The following is a 16,745-nucleotide window of genomic DNA, read 5'->3' as shown; positions in this document are numbered from 1 at the left end:
TCCTCAACGGAAAAATGTAGGGTATTTCCTCTCTACACCAATTCGCCAACACGAGAGGTAATTCCCTGCTTTGCAAAGTCGTCTAGCATCACGTTGTATTCGCCTTTTCCAACACTGACCTTCCTTGAAATGCCCCAAGACGACGTCATCCAGTGAGTTCAGGGGGCGGTGCGTCCCTGACCACACCCCCTGCTGCCAGAGCCTCGCCCCTCAGCAGTTTTTCCCCTTTTCAGGTGCGTCGTGACGTAAGACGTAGGTCACGCAACCTTGGCAACTGGTCCCGGAAGCAAAACCCGAGGGGCGGAGAAGAAGGCGGAAAGGAGGGCCTGCGTCCGGGTAGGCCGGCAGGGGGCGGGGTGGGGCCGGGCATGGTAACGGCTCGGAAGCCGAGGGGGCTGGGTCGGGGGGAGGCGGAGGCACCGGTGTCGGTAGCCGCCGCCGCTGCCGCCGCTGCTCCAGCCTGTTCCGTGTGGCCCACGCGGGCCCCGCTGCGGCCATGATGATCCACGGCTTCCAGAGTAGCCACCAGGACTTCTCCTTTGGGCCCTGGAAGCTGACGGCGTCCAAGACCCACATCATGAAGTCAGCGGATGTGGAGAAGTGAGGCTCCGGGGCTGGGATTCGGGCGCGAGCCGGGGAGCTGGGCCTGGGCGGGAGGCAGGGCGAGCTCGGCGGAGCCCCAGCCCTTCTCTGGGGGGCGGAGGCTCGGGTCCCTCCGGACGGGACCTTTGAATTGACAACACCAGGAAATATTCCTGTCTCCACCTCCTGTCCTTCGGTTCGGGCCGCCAGGCGCTGCCTTCGTGAAATTGTCACTCCGCCTGGATTTGAGCAGAGCATGATTGTTGCGGTGGACTTTCCCCTCCCGTAGGTCTCTACCTGCCGCAGCCTGCGCCACCTTTAGACTATTTCTTTCTGGGTGGCTATGACCTGTTTTCTTAGGGATTGATAACGGGGATGATATATGTGCTTGGTTTTTAGCATGTCAGGTGCCGTGCCAGGCACGTGAGATACAGAAGATGAAAGACAGCCTCTGCCTCGAGGAATTTACAGTCTTGTGAGAGAGAGAGACAATTATAATACAGTGTGAATTGATATAGGTGTATATGCAGGGTTATTTGAGATTGTTTAAGGGAACAAGGCATCCGGGAAATTGGGATGCCTGAACTGAATCTTGATAAAGTCGGTGGGATGGGGTGGGGCTTGGGGGCCTGTGTAAAGTCGGAAGGCCAGGGAGAGTGACAGCTGTGATGCGTTTGTGATGCCTGAACTGAATCTTGACAAAGTCGGGGTGTGGGGCGGGGTCCGGGGGCACGTGGCAAGCCGGTGGGTCAGAGAGAGTGGGAGCCATGAAGGACTGTTTCTGTGTGATTGGAGTGTGAGGTATCAGAGGGGGAGTACTGTAGTGAGAAGCCAGAGGCAGGTAGGCCCCTGGGCAGTGGAGATACCACTGATAGAACTTTTATGCCAGGCTCAGGAGTTTTGAATTTTATCTGACTACTACCGGGTGCCATTTTATACAAAGGATCGACATTATCAGATGTACACTCTGAAAGATTTCTCTGGAGGTGATGCGGAGGATGGATTGGTGGGCTGCAGGACTGGGTAAGGAAACCAGTTAGAAGGGGTGAGAGGAGAGGTTTTTAGAAGATTAAGTGCCTGAATTTGATGGCCACTTGATAGGAGGAGGAAGGAAGAAGGAGGAATCTATACCCTTGGCAAGATTTCATTGCCATTGGACAAGGTGAGAAACCCAGGAGGAGGAGCAGATTGGGGGCAGGTGTTGGATAGAGGATGAGTTTAGTTTTGTTGAAATATGAGTTGTGTGTGGGTTATAAAGTGGAGGTGTCTTAGGCGTTTATTTTGGAGCTTAAAAAAGATGACTTGTCCATGGATTTAGGTTTGGGAATCATCAGCTTATAGTTGATACCTGGAGCCTTGGGAGTGAATTAAGATCATCTAGAAGTTATCCAGAAGAAAAGGAAAAGGTCATGAGATGGAACCCTAGGGAGCACTGACATTTTAAGATTTAGGCAGAGGGAAGTGACCAGGGAAGAGAAGAGAGTCATGAAAGGATGTTTAGCTTCCTGATTGAAAAAAAAAAAAAAAAAAAGTAACATTCTTGCAGAGTCACTAAGAAAAATTGAGAAAATACAGAAAAGAAAGGGAAAAAATTCCCTTCATCCCACCACAGACTGAGTTACTCTCTGAGTTTTCCTCTCCATATAACTTTCTCTGTTACATATTGCACCATATATATAATTGTGGTATATAAAGCAGTCAGCTTCAAATTGCGGTTACCCATATAATTTACTTACAGACTCCCTAAGAGGTGCTGGATGCATGGAGAGTTCTAAGGGAATCAAATTCCAGATCTTTAGTCTCCTTGTTTATTATTTCTAAAACAGCTCTGCCTGAGTATACTTAGTCCTTTTTCCTTCACAAAAGAAAGGTTTATCTGCTCTCAACCTAAATTTTTCCGTGATGCCTTGCCCTAGGGTATAGAAACCTCTTGGGTGCTATATAAACGAATTAGGGGAAATTTTGGATTAACGAAACTTCCTTTAATGAATTAAGGCATCTTAATCCCATAGAGGCTTCCTGTCTTCCTTGCCTTATAAATGGTCCTACCTATTTGTTAATGGTGAAGCTTGACATTAGAAATGGGGTTAAGATACTCTGTGTTTGGCCTGTGTTTAAGCTACTCGGAATTTAGGACATTTGAAGAAGTGTAAGTTAGTGGCAGTGATTCTTTTACATATATGACTGGAATATTTCATAGGACTACCAGATTCTTTCCAGATACGTTGGGAAAAATCCAGAGAATCACATCTTATATTAGCTCATGTTTGGTATGCATTATCCAGTAAAGTCGTTAAAACTTTACTACTTGACTGGTTTATTTTACTTAGCATAATGTCCTCAGGTGTCATCCATGTTGTCACAAATTGCAGAATTTCCTTCTTTTTAAAGGCTGCATAGTATTCCATTGTATGTATAAAACACATTTTCTTTTCTTATTTTTTTGTTTCTGTTTTTTAAACCACGTTTTCTCTATCCATTCATATGTCTATGGACATTTGCATGGGAGTGTTGATCTCTCTAGTATTTAAAAATTTCTATTTCCTAATAACAAAAGAATAAACTTCGCTTAAATTTATGATGAAAAATTAATGTTATTAGATATCATACTAAAGATGGACAACTTAAAAGGTTAGATCACTGATATGTGCACATATACATAAACACAGAGATAAAATAAACATACAGTGTGCCTGTTTTTTTCTTTACTATTGTATCATAAGCATTTTTCTCCATTATATTCTCCCTTTAAGTATTTTTAATGATTCCATAATATTTCATCATATAGATATACTATAGTTTACATAACCATTTATTTCTTTATAATTAGAGTATTTTCTATTAAAAATAAGATGATTATGAGTATTAATGTGTATAATTTTTTTTTTCCTACATTGGGGATTATTTCTATATTACAGATTTCCCAAAGCTGATATTTTGGGTCAAAGAATATAAATTTGATTAAGTTCTTGGTACTTTTTTCTTAATTTTTGCCCCAGGGTGGAATGTAAATTGATACAGTTCTTCTGAAAATCAAGTGAGCAAGTGCTTGTTTCCCTCAGTGGGTGCTTTTGCTTTTTTTTAAAGCTTGCAACAAGTAGAGAATTTTACTGGCGAAGGTGTTTTCCTACAAGAAACAGGATCTTTAATTGCTATCTCTTCTTCATAGCCAAAATTAATATAATTGTTGTGTAAGAACAAAAAGTTCACCAGAGATAGGAAGCTTATGGAAACATGGGACTGTGGTGCATTAAGTCCTCTCCTGGGCAGTCATGGTGGAATTAGAACCCGTCTTTATTCTTGAAAGTGGTGGGGCTTTGATGATCCAGGAATGAAGTAGATGTTTATAATCAGAATCAATATTTTTTCCATTTAAGGCTTAAGTATTTTAATTTGTTTATGCAGGGTTTTTGCTTGTTTGTTTTTAATATATATACAAGACTTGATTGGTGTGTCTGATTGGAAATAGACTTAAAGCAGTTGGAAAGAGAGTAATTGTGGTCTTGGGATATGCATAGATCCTTTGTTAGTTTTATGTCAGAATATATTCTTTAATATAGCATTATTTTACTTTACCTAACAAGTATAACTATGTAGCTGTTCAAAAATCCAGAAGTCTTAAAAAAGAAAAAAGAAAAAGCCTTCGGTTCTGCTAAAGTAGCTATCATATAACACTTGCACTAAAATTCTGTGCTTTGTTCAGGATCCGTTAGAACTTCATTCAGAGCATATTTACACTTTTGACTCTATTGCATACTTTATAATTGTAACCATATTGGAAATGTAAGGAAGGAAAAGAGTTCCATATAGTCACTTTGCCCTAGTAAATGAATTGTTAGCATTTTTCATGTTCTCTTTTTATTCATTATGCAATTTTAAGGAGTATGATTGTTTGATTTTCCATCCTTTGATAGATAAGAAACCAAATAAAAAGGGATGAGGGTGCTTCAGGGGCAGATACCTACATTCTAGAGTAGCTAGAGTATACAGACTCAATTTAACTTGAGGACATTGTCTTACAAGATTGTTAGATATGATGATCTCTGGTCAGCAAGAAAAGGTAAAATAACATTTTATATGTTTTGTTTAAAAACAAAGAGAAGTGTACAATACATTTTGAAAATTTTCCAAAATCAGTATTAACAGAAAAAAATTGGTACATAAGATAACCAGAAAATCACTTCCATGGAACCTCTGTGTTAGTTGTGCTTTCAGGTTGCAAGGAACGGAGACTCCCGTCCACTCCCCACCCCCGTGTTGCCTCAAGTGATGAGAATTTAATAATACACGAGGAAATAACTAAACACAGGAATTAGCTCAGAAAATGAACAGCAGTTCTTGTGGCCCCAACTACAGATGTCTCTAATCTTCTTGTCACCCTTATTTCTCAGTCTCTACTTTGCTCTATCTGCTTCTCTTGCTATTACTTAAAAATTTCACTCTCCCCTATTCTCTACCTCATGGTTTTGTGTCATGCCATGTCTCTTGGTCTGTGCTTCATTTAACTGTCATTCAGACTTATAAAAAGAGGGATCAGAGTAAGTTTAATTGGCCGTTATTCAATTCAGCATGAGTGTTTCGGGCAGAGTTCTCAGGCTAAAATTCAGGGGTTCCTGCCAGCCCATAGATAATTGCCTTTGGTTGAGAAGCCAAACTTTCATCCCTAAATTGACAGTCCTGGTTGTAACTCAGGGGTTGGGGTCATAAGGCATGGTAACCTATACATTGACCTACTTTTTTCAGAAGTAACGAGTAGCCACTTAAAAGTCTTTATAACAGGGGTCACAGACTCAGCTTTTAAAGGACCAAGGAGACTGGTGAACCAGAGAGCCTATGCCCCACTTGAAGGGGGCAACCTCCACTCAGCTCCAGCCAGTTGGTGTCACGTGGAAATACAGATCCAATGTTGCCAAGTGTTTTTTTTTTTTTTAAGAGAAACTAGAAGTCCAGATTTCTCAAAAATCTCTCAATTTTTATTGGCACCTCAATAATTTTGCCAGTTATTTCAAATATTAAAAAATATATTGTGTAGGCTAATCAAAACACATCTGTGGGTTAATAATTTGTGATCCTGGTCTTATAGTATGTCTAATATAACTTTCTTATGTAACGAGGCTAGCTAGATGAGGTCCAGGTCTTTAAAAGCAGTCTAATATAATGGAAATAGGCCTGGTGTTACCACTTAACTGGCTCTGTGATTTGAGTTAGCTGCTTAAACTCTCTGAGCCTTTCTTAGCTCACAGGGTAGTTTTTTTTTGTTTGTTTTGTTTTGTTTTTTTGCGGTACGCGGGCCTCTCACTGTTGTGGCCTCTCCTGTTGCGGAGCTACAGGCTCCGGACACGCAGACTCAGCGGCCATGGCTCACGGGCGCAGCCGCTGCGTGGCATGTGGGATCCTCACGGACCAGGACACGAACCCGCGTCCCCTGCATCGGCAGGCGGACTCTCAACCACTGCGCCACCAGGGAAGCCCCCCAGGGTAGTTTTGAGGCGCAAATTCAAGTGTCTCAGATGTGATCTCTGATCATCCTACCTAAAACAGTACCTCCCCCATCACCTTGCTTTAATTTTTGTATATCACTTGTTACTAGCTGACATTATATTGTGTATTTATTTGTATATTTATTATCTATCTAATTTAGCCCACTACCTAATACAGTGCCAAAAAGATATACACAGAGAGAATGGATGATGAAACCACTTACAGACTTTACAAATATATCATTTTATTAAATCATGTATTATTTAACTCGTTTAGGAGTAGAAGGTATTCTGTGGGGATCAGAAGGAAGCAAAAGTGCCAACAGTGATATAAAATAATCCTGCTGACTTTTGGTTATACATAGGTTAGCTGATGAATTGCATATGCCATCTCTCCCTGAAATGATGTTTGGAGACAACGTTTTAAGAATCCAGCATGGCTCTGGCTTTGGGATTGAGTTCAATGCTACAGATGCATTAAGATGTGTGAACAACTACCAAGGAATGCTTAAAGTAGCCTGCGCTGAAGAGTGGCAGGAAAGCAGGTGAGAGTCTGGGTAGTTATGGGTTAAACAAAACAGAAAAGAGTTGAAAAAATATTCAGTTGTGATATGTGTATTTTATTAGAATGGCTAGTACTATTATTAAATATGATAGTTGAATCATTCTAGAGTTCATTTTTCTCATCCATAAAATGGAGATTAATTACCCTGCTCTTGAATACTTCTTGAATTAAATTGAATTACAATTGAGCTGAGCTATGTAGGGTTTACTTTTTTGAGCTTTCAGTGTTCTTTAGTGAAGAGGCATTACACTGTGTACTTTAATGTTCCTATTTTTGAAGAACAGTGTTTACTTATGATTTGCGTTGAAAATTTGAGGAGTACTGAAATTAAGAAAAATGTATTTTCCTTCATAATCAAATCAGCAGTTATTTACTTTGTGCCTATTATGTACTAGGTTCTTTGAAAAAAGTATAAGCCTTTAAACCATGTCCTCAGGCAGTGTACAGATTAATTGGAGAGACTACATTATCAGTACATGACAAGTTAAATAACAATAAATGTGCAGAGAAACTAAGACAGATCTTGTGTTAGTGAATTATGACAAGTATATGTATTTAGTAGGATATTTTATATTATCTGTAGAATGTAGTTTGGTGTGATAAATGAAGACAGATGATCTGTATTCTACATCACTGACTGACCCTTCTCATTTTGGTGTTTGAGGACGGAGGGTGAGCACTCTAAGGAGGTTATTAAGCCGTATGACTGGACCTATACAACAGATTATAAGGGAACGTTACTTGGAGAATCACTTAAGCTAAAGGTAAATCTTATTTTTTGCTTTTATGAGTCATTGCCTTGGACAGTTTCAGTGTTAGAACTTTCTAGTAATGGGTTATTTTATGCTGCTACTTTACTTTCTATTGTGCGAGGCTTCAGAACCTAATGTAAAGGGATTTTGCTTGTTGATTATCAGCACAAAATAAAAGAAAGCCATAGTGGAACAATTTTTGCTAAAAATGTGGCTGGTAGCAATGGCAGACTGCCTTAATGTTATCATTATCGCTATCAAGAAGCATTAAAATGTGTCTGTTCTTGGTGTAATGTATTAGGTGATTTAGACAGAACCTGCTAGCTAGTAGCTTACAGTTTTACAGATGAACAGATATGTGGGCAGATAGAAATTTTGGTCAGACAGCTTGGATTATTGTTTTGCCTACACTATGTGTGAACCTGGTGTGACTTCAGGCAAGTTATTTAATCTGACTGGTTTTGTTTTATCAGTAAATTGGATAAACAGAAATGTCTACCTCACAGCAGATATAAGATAAATCTAAGGGAAAATTCCTAATGAATTCTAAATCTCTATATTAATGTTAAGTTGCATCTGTGTAAGCCCTGCTTAGGAAGAGATTCACTTCGTGGTAAATGACCCCAGGACGGTGGAATTGGTAGACCTCATATTGGGAGCTTAGCTACATAGAGCCATGGATACTGCAGGGAACAGACAAAAAAATCCTTCCATTACAGTCTAATGGGGGAGGAAGGTTTTTCTAGTCCATTAATACTTCATAGATTAATATTCTCTCTTTTCACTCCTGATTGAAAAACTTTGCAAAGTGTGTAGGCCTTTTGATATTTCATTTCAAGGAGTGAGGAAACGAGAGCTTGTTTTAACCCAATGCAATAATGATGATGACTTACTTTGTGGGCTGACTTACAAAAGCCTCTGGAGGCTATGAAGTAGCATTAGCTGTGATCAAGGAGCAAGATCCACGGCAGTAGAGACAGGGAGTGAGAGAGTAGTAGGAGGTGAAAGACATGTGCTCAGTACCCTTTATTGGCACGTCAGCCTGTCATGTAATTTGTTCTAAGGTGTTGCTGACAAATGTCAATGCGATCAAACACTCACTAGTGGTAAGGAGCTCAGGCTTTGGCAAACCTGAGTTCAAATCCCAGCACCATCACTTAACAGCTTGGAAAAGCAATTTAATCTTTGCTAAGCCTTAGTTCTCACTTTGGTAAACTAGGGATAATATCAGTTGTGAGGTAGTAAATAAGATAACATGTATTAAGTGTTTATGGCACTGTGTCTGTTAACACAATAAGATGTTAATAAATGGCAGCTGCTATTATTATGATAATATCATATCTCAAATGTCAAGGCAACTAAGTTAATATTATTGAAATACCAAGAGTAAAAGTAGCTATATTGTCTAAATAGTATTTACCCTTGCTTTATGGTCTAAACAGAGTTGATGAATGTGTTCCTTTATTGCCTTAAAAAATAGAGTGACTATTTTCCAGGTAAAATTGTTAGGACTTTGTTGCTTAATTCTCAAAATAGTCTTGTAGGATAGGCATTTTTATCCTTATTTTGTAGACGAAGAAATGGGTTCAAGATCTTAAAGTATGTGTCTCTTAGTAACATAACACCGATGTTAGAGCTTCTTGTTAAGCACATTTGTTATATGTGGAAGATCACTTTCATAGGAACATTTTTTACTTTTAACTTTGTTTTAATACCTAAGGATTTTTTGACCTGTAATATTATTTGAGATTTTAAATTATTTAATCCTTTAGTTCTTCCTTAAAACACTATTCAGAAGCCCTGGTATGTATAGGAAGTGTTTGCCTGTGTGGGAGAAGGTATTTTATGTGTACAGTAAGAATATCAGAGAATGAGGCATTAGAATGAAGCCTTTCCTTTGCCCTTAAATTGTTGGTTTTTAGTTGCTGGGGCCTGTTCGTGTGTGTGTGTGTGTGTGTGTGTTTAATGATTTCTCACTCTTTAGGTTGTTAAACCTATTACTCTGAGTTGTAGCATGGTGTAAGAGGAGAGAGCCAGTCACAGAGTTGTACTGACCTGGCTGGATTCATATCCAGCCTTGTCATTTGTTGTCTGGGCTACCATAGGTACTTCTCTCAGTTTGTGGTATGAGAATGTTATGAGAAGACAGGTTAAATGCCTAATATGTACCTGGCCTATAGTAACCTATCAACGTTTGGCTGTTTTCTTATTAAATAACTAAATTGAATATGCAGGAAAATATAAGTAGAAGACTGCCTCTTCTATTGATACTGCTTTTTAGGAATAAAACATGCTTAGTGTTCATGCATTTTAAAAAGCTTTTTTTTTTTAAGCACATTGGAACATTTGCCCAACTTAGTGTGATTCAGTATCTTGAGCTTTCTTTTTTCCTTTTCTTTTCATTGTGGTAAAAAAATGTGTAACATAAAATCTACTATCGTAGTTATTTCTAAGTGTATTAAATACTGTTAAGTATATTTATGTTGTTGTGCAACTAATCTCCAGAACTTCTTCATCTTGAAAAACTGAAACTCTATACTTATTGAACAGCAACTCCCCATTTCTTCCTTCTCCCAGCACCTGGCAGTCACCTTTCTACTTTCTGTTTCTGTGAATTTGACTATTCTAGATGCCTCATATAAGTGGAATCATACATTATTTGTCTTTTTGTGACTGGCTTATATCACTTAGCATAATGTCCTCAGGGTTTATCCATGTTGTGGCATGTGTCAGACTTCCCATCCTTTTTAGGGCTGAGTAATATTCCATTGTATGTATATACCACATTTTGTTTTTCCATTCATTTGTCAGTGAGCATTTGGGTTGCTTCTACCTCTTGGCTATTGTGAATAGTGCTGCTGTGAACATAGGTGTGCAAATATCTCTTCAAAATTCTGCTTTCATTTTTTTGGGGGGTATATACCCAGAAGTCGAATTGCTGGATCATATGGTAATTTTTTTTAAAATTTTTGGAGGAACCCCTGTACTGTTTTCCATAGTGGCTGTACCATTTTACATTCCCACCAGCAGTGTATGAGAGGTTTTGATTTGCATTTCCCTAATGGCTAGTGATGTTGAACATCACTATGCTTGTTGGCCATTTGTATATCATCTTTAATATCTTGAGCTTTTAAAAGTAACTTTAGGGCAGGAATGTGCTGACATAAACATTGGAAATGAATGGAGTTTATAAGACAAAAGGCAAAAAGAACTGCATATGAGTACTGTATGCTTGTTGATAGTTGTTTTCCTCAGAGGTATGGGTTAACAATTCTGATACTGTTTTAGTTTTGCAAGATGAAAAAGTTTTAGAGATCCATCTTACAACAATGTGAATATAATTTACACTACTGAACTGTACAATTAAATATGGTTAAGATGGTGGATGTCTTGTTATGCCTTTTTTTTTTTTTTTTTGGCCAGCAATTAGAAAAAAAGTTAAACATGATTGCCATGTAACCCAGCAATTCCACTCCTAAGTATACACTCAAGAGAATTGAAAACTATATATCCACATAAAAACCTGTACATGAATATGCATAGCTGCATTACTCATAATAGCTAAAATGTGAAAACCACCCAGATGTTCATCAGTGGATAAACAGAACTGGTATATCTAGACAGTGGAATATTATTTAGTCCTGAAAAAGGAAAGGAAACACTGATACATGCTACAACCTTGGAAACAGTATGCTAAGTGAAAGAAGCCAGACACAAGGGTACATGTATATGATTCCAGAATGATTTGCTGAACAAACAAATCTATAGAAACAGAAATTAGAGTATTGGCTTCCTGGGGCTGGGGGATGTGAGGAATGGAGAGTGACTGCTAATGGGTATGGCAGTTTCTTTTTGGGGTGATGATATGTTCTGGATTAGATAATAGTGGTGACTGCACAGTCTTGTGAATATACTAAAAACCACTGAATTGTACACTTTAAAAGGGTAAACTGTATAGTATGGGAGTTATGTCTCCATTTTTTAAAAAAATAAAAATCATAGTAAAACATAGCAGTTTCACTCTATGTTCCTAATGGGATGTATACACACACACACACACACACACACACACACTACTTTCAGCAGTTTTTAAAAAGGGAATTTAACATAGGGTTCTTAGCGTTTGCTGTTAATTAACTATATGATAAATTTAAAAATATTTATGTCAAGTAATTTCCTTATTATAAGCCTCCATCTGATGTGAGAGAGGTTCCACTTGAAAGATGTGACCAGGACTTATTTTTCTTGTAATGTATCAAGAATATTTGTAGTGCTCCGTATGTTTTTTAAGCTTTCTAAAGATTGTGGAATAACTTAGAAAAGTCCATAAAACATGAAGGTAGAGTTTAATGAATTGTAAAATGCAACCACCCAGGAAAAGAAATAGAACATTGTGAGCACCCCCAAGCAGGACCCTTCCCGATCATAGTTCTTTTAAAAAAAATATTTCCTAGTATCTTTTGAAATTTTCAACCTTAGCTTTTATTTCCTTGAAACTAGTGTGCATTGTTGTTTTACAGTTTGGGCCTCATATTTTCAACATCTAGAGTCCCCAGTGTCTTTTATTGTCTTGTTATTTCTATTGGTTCCGATTTATGGGGTCTAGACTCCTAATATGCTTTCTTATTTTTCTTTGAATCCTGTTTTTCCTCCACAGAGGATTTTTGTTTATTTCTGGTGGGCAGCTGACGGCATTCATAGTCAAGGGCATAGGTTTGCAAACGGTTTCTGTAAAGGATCAGATAGTAAGTATTGCAGGCTTTGAGGACCAGAGTTTATGTTGCAGTTACTCAGCTGTGCTGCTGTAGTCGAAAGCAGACATAGACAATATGCAAACGAATGGGTATAGCTGTTTCTCGGTAAAATTTTATTTATGGACATGGAAATTTGAATTTCATATAATTTTTATGTGACATGAAATATTCTTAAGAAAAAATTTCCCCCAGTCATTTCAAAAATGTAAAAAGGATTCTCAGCTTGCAGTTCATACAAAAATAGGTGGCAGCCCACATTGGCCTGGAAGTCTTAGTTTGCTAACCTCTGGTATGGGGCCAGAGTTTGAGGTTTACTGGGCATGTAATATAAGAAGCTCTGCAGCCAGCATAGCACTTTGAGATGTTATCCCAAAATTGGGAGCAGGGCAAGGAATTCTCCAAGGCCTCTGCCCTTAGTGAATACTGAGCAATTATGGCGCCAGCAGAGCTCAGCCTCTCCTCTGTCCAGTCATTGCTGATGCCTCAAGGCCAAAACTGGAAAACTGTAGGCTCAGTTTCACTTTTCTGGGCTCCAGTCCTCTTCCACATATCAGTCCAGTCATTCTTTAGTGCTTTGACCGTATAATGCTTTTAAGAAGTTTTTGTTTTTTCATCCAGCTTTTTAAATTGTCTTCAGCCAGAGGGTTTGTCCAGGTTACTTATTTTGACAATACCAGAAGCCAAAAATGTTCCATATGTCTTAAGTGTAGCTGTTTTACCTTTTCTTTTCAGATGCTTGAGTTCAGGGAGGAGATAAGTGGAGTTGAGGAAGAGAAAAGGCAGAGAAATACAAAGTTTTAAACATATTTGTCCTTATGAATGAAGAAGATAGTATATAAATATATTGAATTTCCCTAATCCATGTGTTATCTAATTATTTTTTGTCTTTCTCTTTCAAACATTTTATAAGAACAAGTAACTGGCAAAACTGATGGATTCATGTTCACCAATCACTTACTGAAGGCATATATGAAATATTAGTGAAGCAGCCATTTACTAATGAGAAAATTCATGTAATGATTAATTTTTTGGAAGTCAGATGTATCTATAAGGAGGATTTTCAAATGTGTTCCTTTGAACTAAAACTAATTAAAAAGTAAGGAATTTAGAAGTTGTGTTTATTTAATAGTAACTAAAGTTTTATGCTCTTAGGGAATCCTAGAGGCACCAACGTTGGTCTTAAATAGATCACAAATATGCAAGTGATGCAAGGGACTGATTATATATGCTGCCCTATCCCTATCCCTCACGTTCCTTCCCCACTCCGAATTTCACCTTCACGTGTGGTCTCATGTTGGAATAAAATTGCAGAGGGCTAAAATGTTATCTGTAGGTAAACATGGAAGAACTATGGACATTTTTTTCACCTCTTGGGAATCATATACAAACTGCTAGTTTCTTTCTTAGCAACCTTTTCCCCCTCTGCATCACTTAATACTCCCTAAGATCATTTTCCCACAAAATCTATGTACTCTCTTGGACATCCATATCATATTTTTCTAATTCTTGTCCAGTTTTCTGAAACTACTCTTCATTTCTTAATTCTATGCATGAGTCAAACAAATGACCTAGTCATAGCTACTAAGTAAAGTAAAATAATAGCTACCATTTACTGAATTCTTACGGCTTGACAAGCATTGTTGTGTTTATTTATGATACAACTATGTCAAAGAATTGAAAAGCTGAACATTTTGTAGTGAAATTGAATGTAGTAAAGAATGGTATCACAAATCATACTTTCGTGTTACTATTAGGAGACACTTGGATTTAGTGAGCTACTGACGTGACCTGCCTTGAGATTGTTGGTGCTTTTGTTGGGTTATGTATGTTTGTGTCTGGGGGCTACAAAATAATACTTTGAAAAAATAGCTGGTATCCTCTACAGCCCTTTGGAATGCTACGAGTTTCCCTTAGAATTTCTCTGAAAGTTCTTATTTACCTCAGAATTTAAAACACCTTTGTTTGTAGATTTGGGGATCTAAAATATATACCATCATTCTAATGGGAAAAAAATTTTTTAAGTTCCAAATAAATGTCATAAAAGTAGACTTTTATGGCACAAAACTGCTTTGAACTTCTATGATAGTAGTAGTTCATCACATTGACTAATTTTCAGATGGTTAATTTTCTCATAGTCACAATAGAGCACTTGATTTTAATGTGTTCTGTTTAATGATTTTCGTATGAAAGACGATGAATTTTGACTCTGTGTTGTGAAGCTATAATATCAGACATCTTAGGTTTTTCAGGGACAAGGCATATATCTCGTTTTTCGTGTCTACTGATAACACCCAAATTTAGAACCGGGTGCTCTGGCTATGCAGAAAATACTGGTAGGAAAGCTGTCTAAATTTTTTTTTTTTATGTGCCCCTTCTTATATTTTTTCTTTTAGGTTGTACCTACAACAGATCATATAGATACAGAGAAATTGAAAGCCAGGGAACAGATTAAGTTTTTTGAAGAAGTTCTCCTGTTTGAGGATGAACTTCACGATCATGGAGTTTCAAGCCTGAGTGTGAAAATTGTGAGTATTGTGAATGTGTTTAAAATTAACTTCTTCCATTTTTACCATTGGTCAGAAATACAAGACTAACTTGAAATCATACCTTCTTAACGTGATGTCATGCAAAGTTTCACTTGGGTCTAGAATACATCTTGTTAATATCCATCATAAAATTCACGAAATCTTACATTTTATATATTCTGTATATTTTGTATATTGTTAAGACTTTAGCAAATCATTGTTTTGTAGACCTGTCTGGCTACTTTGCTGTTTGTTTATTATTTAATTTAAATGAAAACTGTGACTCAGTTTTCACATTTCTGAATTAAAAATAATTGAAAGGATCTGCAGACAGCACAGTGGGTGTCATTTTATTTTATGTTTTTATTTTTTAAATTATTTTATTTTATTTTTTTATCTTTGGCTGCATTGGGTCTTTGTTGCTGAACGCAGGCTTTCTGTAGTTGCGTTGAGCAGGGGCTACTCTTCGTTGCGGTGCGTGGGCTTCTCATTGCGGTGGCTTCTCTTGTTGCGGAGAACGGGCTCTAGGCGTGCGGGCTTCAGTAGTTGTGGTGCACAGGCTTAGTTGCTCCGTGGCAGGTGGGATCTTGTTGGACCAGGGCTCGAACCCGTGTCCCCTGCATTGGCAGATGCATTTCCTAACCACTGCGCCACCAGGGAAGCCCCTGGATGTCATTTTAAAAAGTCACCCATGTGTCAGAATTTCAGTGCCCTGTTAAAATACACTTTAGTCTCCAGCATGGAAGTGGAAAACAGAAATGACAAGTGTTAATTCCCTCTTTTTTTTTTTGTATTCTTTTCTACCAGTGGAGGACAGACTACTTCCATTAACAGTGTTATTGGTGGAACATGCTAAAAAAGAATAATAAATAGACCCCCTATTTGTTTACTATTAGGTTATAATTGGGTTTCTAACACTTTCCAGAGAAACTTCAACTGAAACTTTTTATTAAATGCCTTATCCTTAAGATCCAGCTAAAATGTCACCTCCTCTATAAGGCCTTCCACAGCTCCCCTAGGCAGAGTCAAATATCCCTTTACCATACTCCTATATGGTACTTTTTTTTTTTTTTTTTTTTGTGGTAGATGGGCCTCTCACTGTTATGGCCTCTCTCGTTGTGGAGCACAGGCTCCGGATGCGCAGGCTCAGCGGCCATGGCTCACGGGCCCAGCCGCTCTGCGGCATGTGGGATCTTCCCCGATCAGGGCACGAACCTGTGTCCCCTGCATCGGCAGGCGGACTCTCAACCACTGCACCACCAGGGAAGCCCTTTTTACTTTTTTTTTTAACCCCTCTATTATAGAACTTATCATAACGACTGCCAAAGACAAGGACCCCAGCATCAAACATTGTTCTTGGAGCATGATTATGGATACTGTGATTTAAATAATAATAAAGAATGAAAACAATAAGTCAAAAGCAGCAATAAGTGTGTTTTAAGCTGAGTTTTTCTGTAGAATCATAGGATTTTGGAATTGTAATGAATTTTTAGAGAATCATTTAGTCTAGCCTCTATAGATGAGGCCCAAAAAGTTAGTTTATCTAAGGTTGTGACACTAATTAGTGACAAAGTTTTCTTTGTACCATCTAACATATATCATTATTCTAGCATTAGATGATTGTTCCTTGTTCACCTATAGCTTTCCCCCAGTTTATCTCTTGTCGTTTAGATTTGTTCATTCTCCAGCTCATCCAGTCATGTACCTTTCCACTTGTCTACCTACCTACGGAATTGACTATGTTGAATGTTCATTATGAGTTTGCATATCTGGATGTGCATTTGTATCCGAGTGCGTAGATAGTCTACAGTGTATACAAGTGGGTAGGTATGTAGGGAGCACTTGTTTTTTGCAGCTGAAGGAGTTGGAGAGGGTATGGGCATAAATGTATTATGTGTGTATCAGAGTAAATAGTAAGTCTCAAGCTGAAGCATAACATCATCTTAAAATGCTTTCTCCTTACCTAGTGTAACTCTTAAAAAGTTATGTGATAGGGTTCCATTTTAAGAATGCCTGGAAGGATTTCATTAGAATAGTGAACTTCCTTTCTGGGTTGGTTTCTTTCTCAGAATGTAACAGATATTGCT

The 16,745-nt window shown here is 38.2% G+C and overlaps 1 protein-coding gene across 2 annotated transcripts in view; it reads left to right on the top strand.

The window, feature by feature from the left end:
* The first annotated feature begins 247 nt into the window (after window positions 1–247).
* TIPRL (TOR signaling pathway regulator) overlaps window positions 248–16,745 on the top strand; it is a 35,962-nt gene continuing 19,464 nt past the window's right edge. Inside the window, exons 1-4 of one of the 2 annotated variants that reach the window (XM_029230903.1) lie at window positions 248–600; window positions 6,428–6,607; window positions 7,292–7,391; window positions 14,527–14,658. In XM_029230903.1, coding sequence (XP_029086736.1) covers window positions 497–600; window positions 6,428–6,607; window positions 7,292–7,391; window positions 14,527–14,658 — 516 coding nt within the window. In that variant the 5' untranslated portion in view covers window positions 248–496. The remainder of the gene's footprint in view (window positions 601–6,427; window positions 6,608–7,291; window positions 7,392–14,526; window positions 14,659–16,745) is intronic. The other variant, XM_029230905.1, reaches the window with a different exon arrangement.

Source organism: Monodon monoceros, unplaced genomic scaffold (assembly GCF_005190385.1).
Source record: "Monodon monoceros isolate NGI ecotype Baffin Bay Population unplaced genomic scaffold, NGI_Narwhal_1 Super_Scaffold_18, whole genome shotgun sequence".
Classification (NCBI taxonomy): Eukaryota; Metazoa; Chordata; class Mammalia; order Artiodactyla; family Monodontidae; genus Monodon; species Monodon monoceros.
The sequence above is the reverse complement of the archived record's forward strand: the minus strand, read 5'-3'. Positions and strand labels throughout refer to the sequence as shown.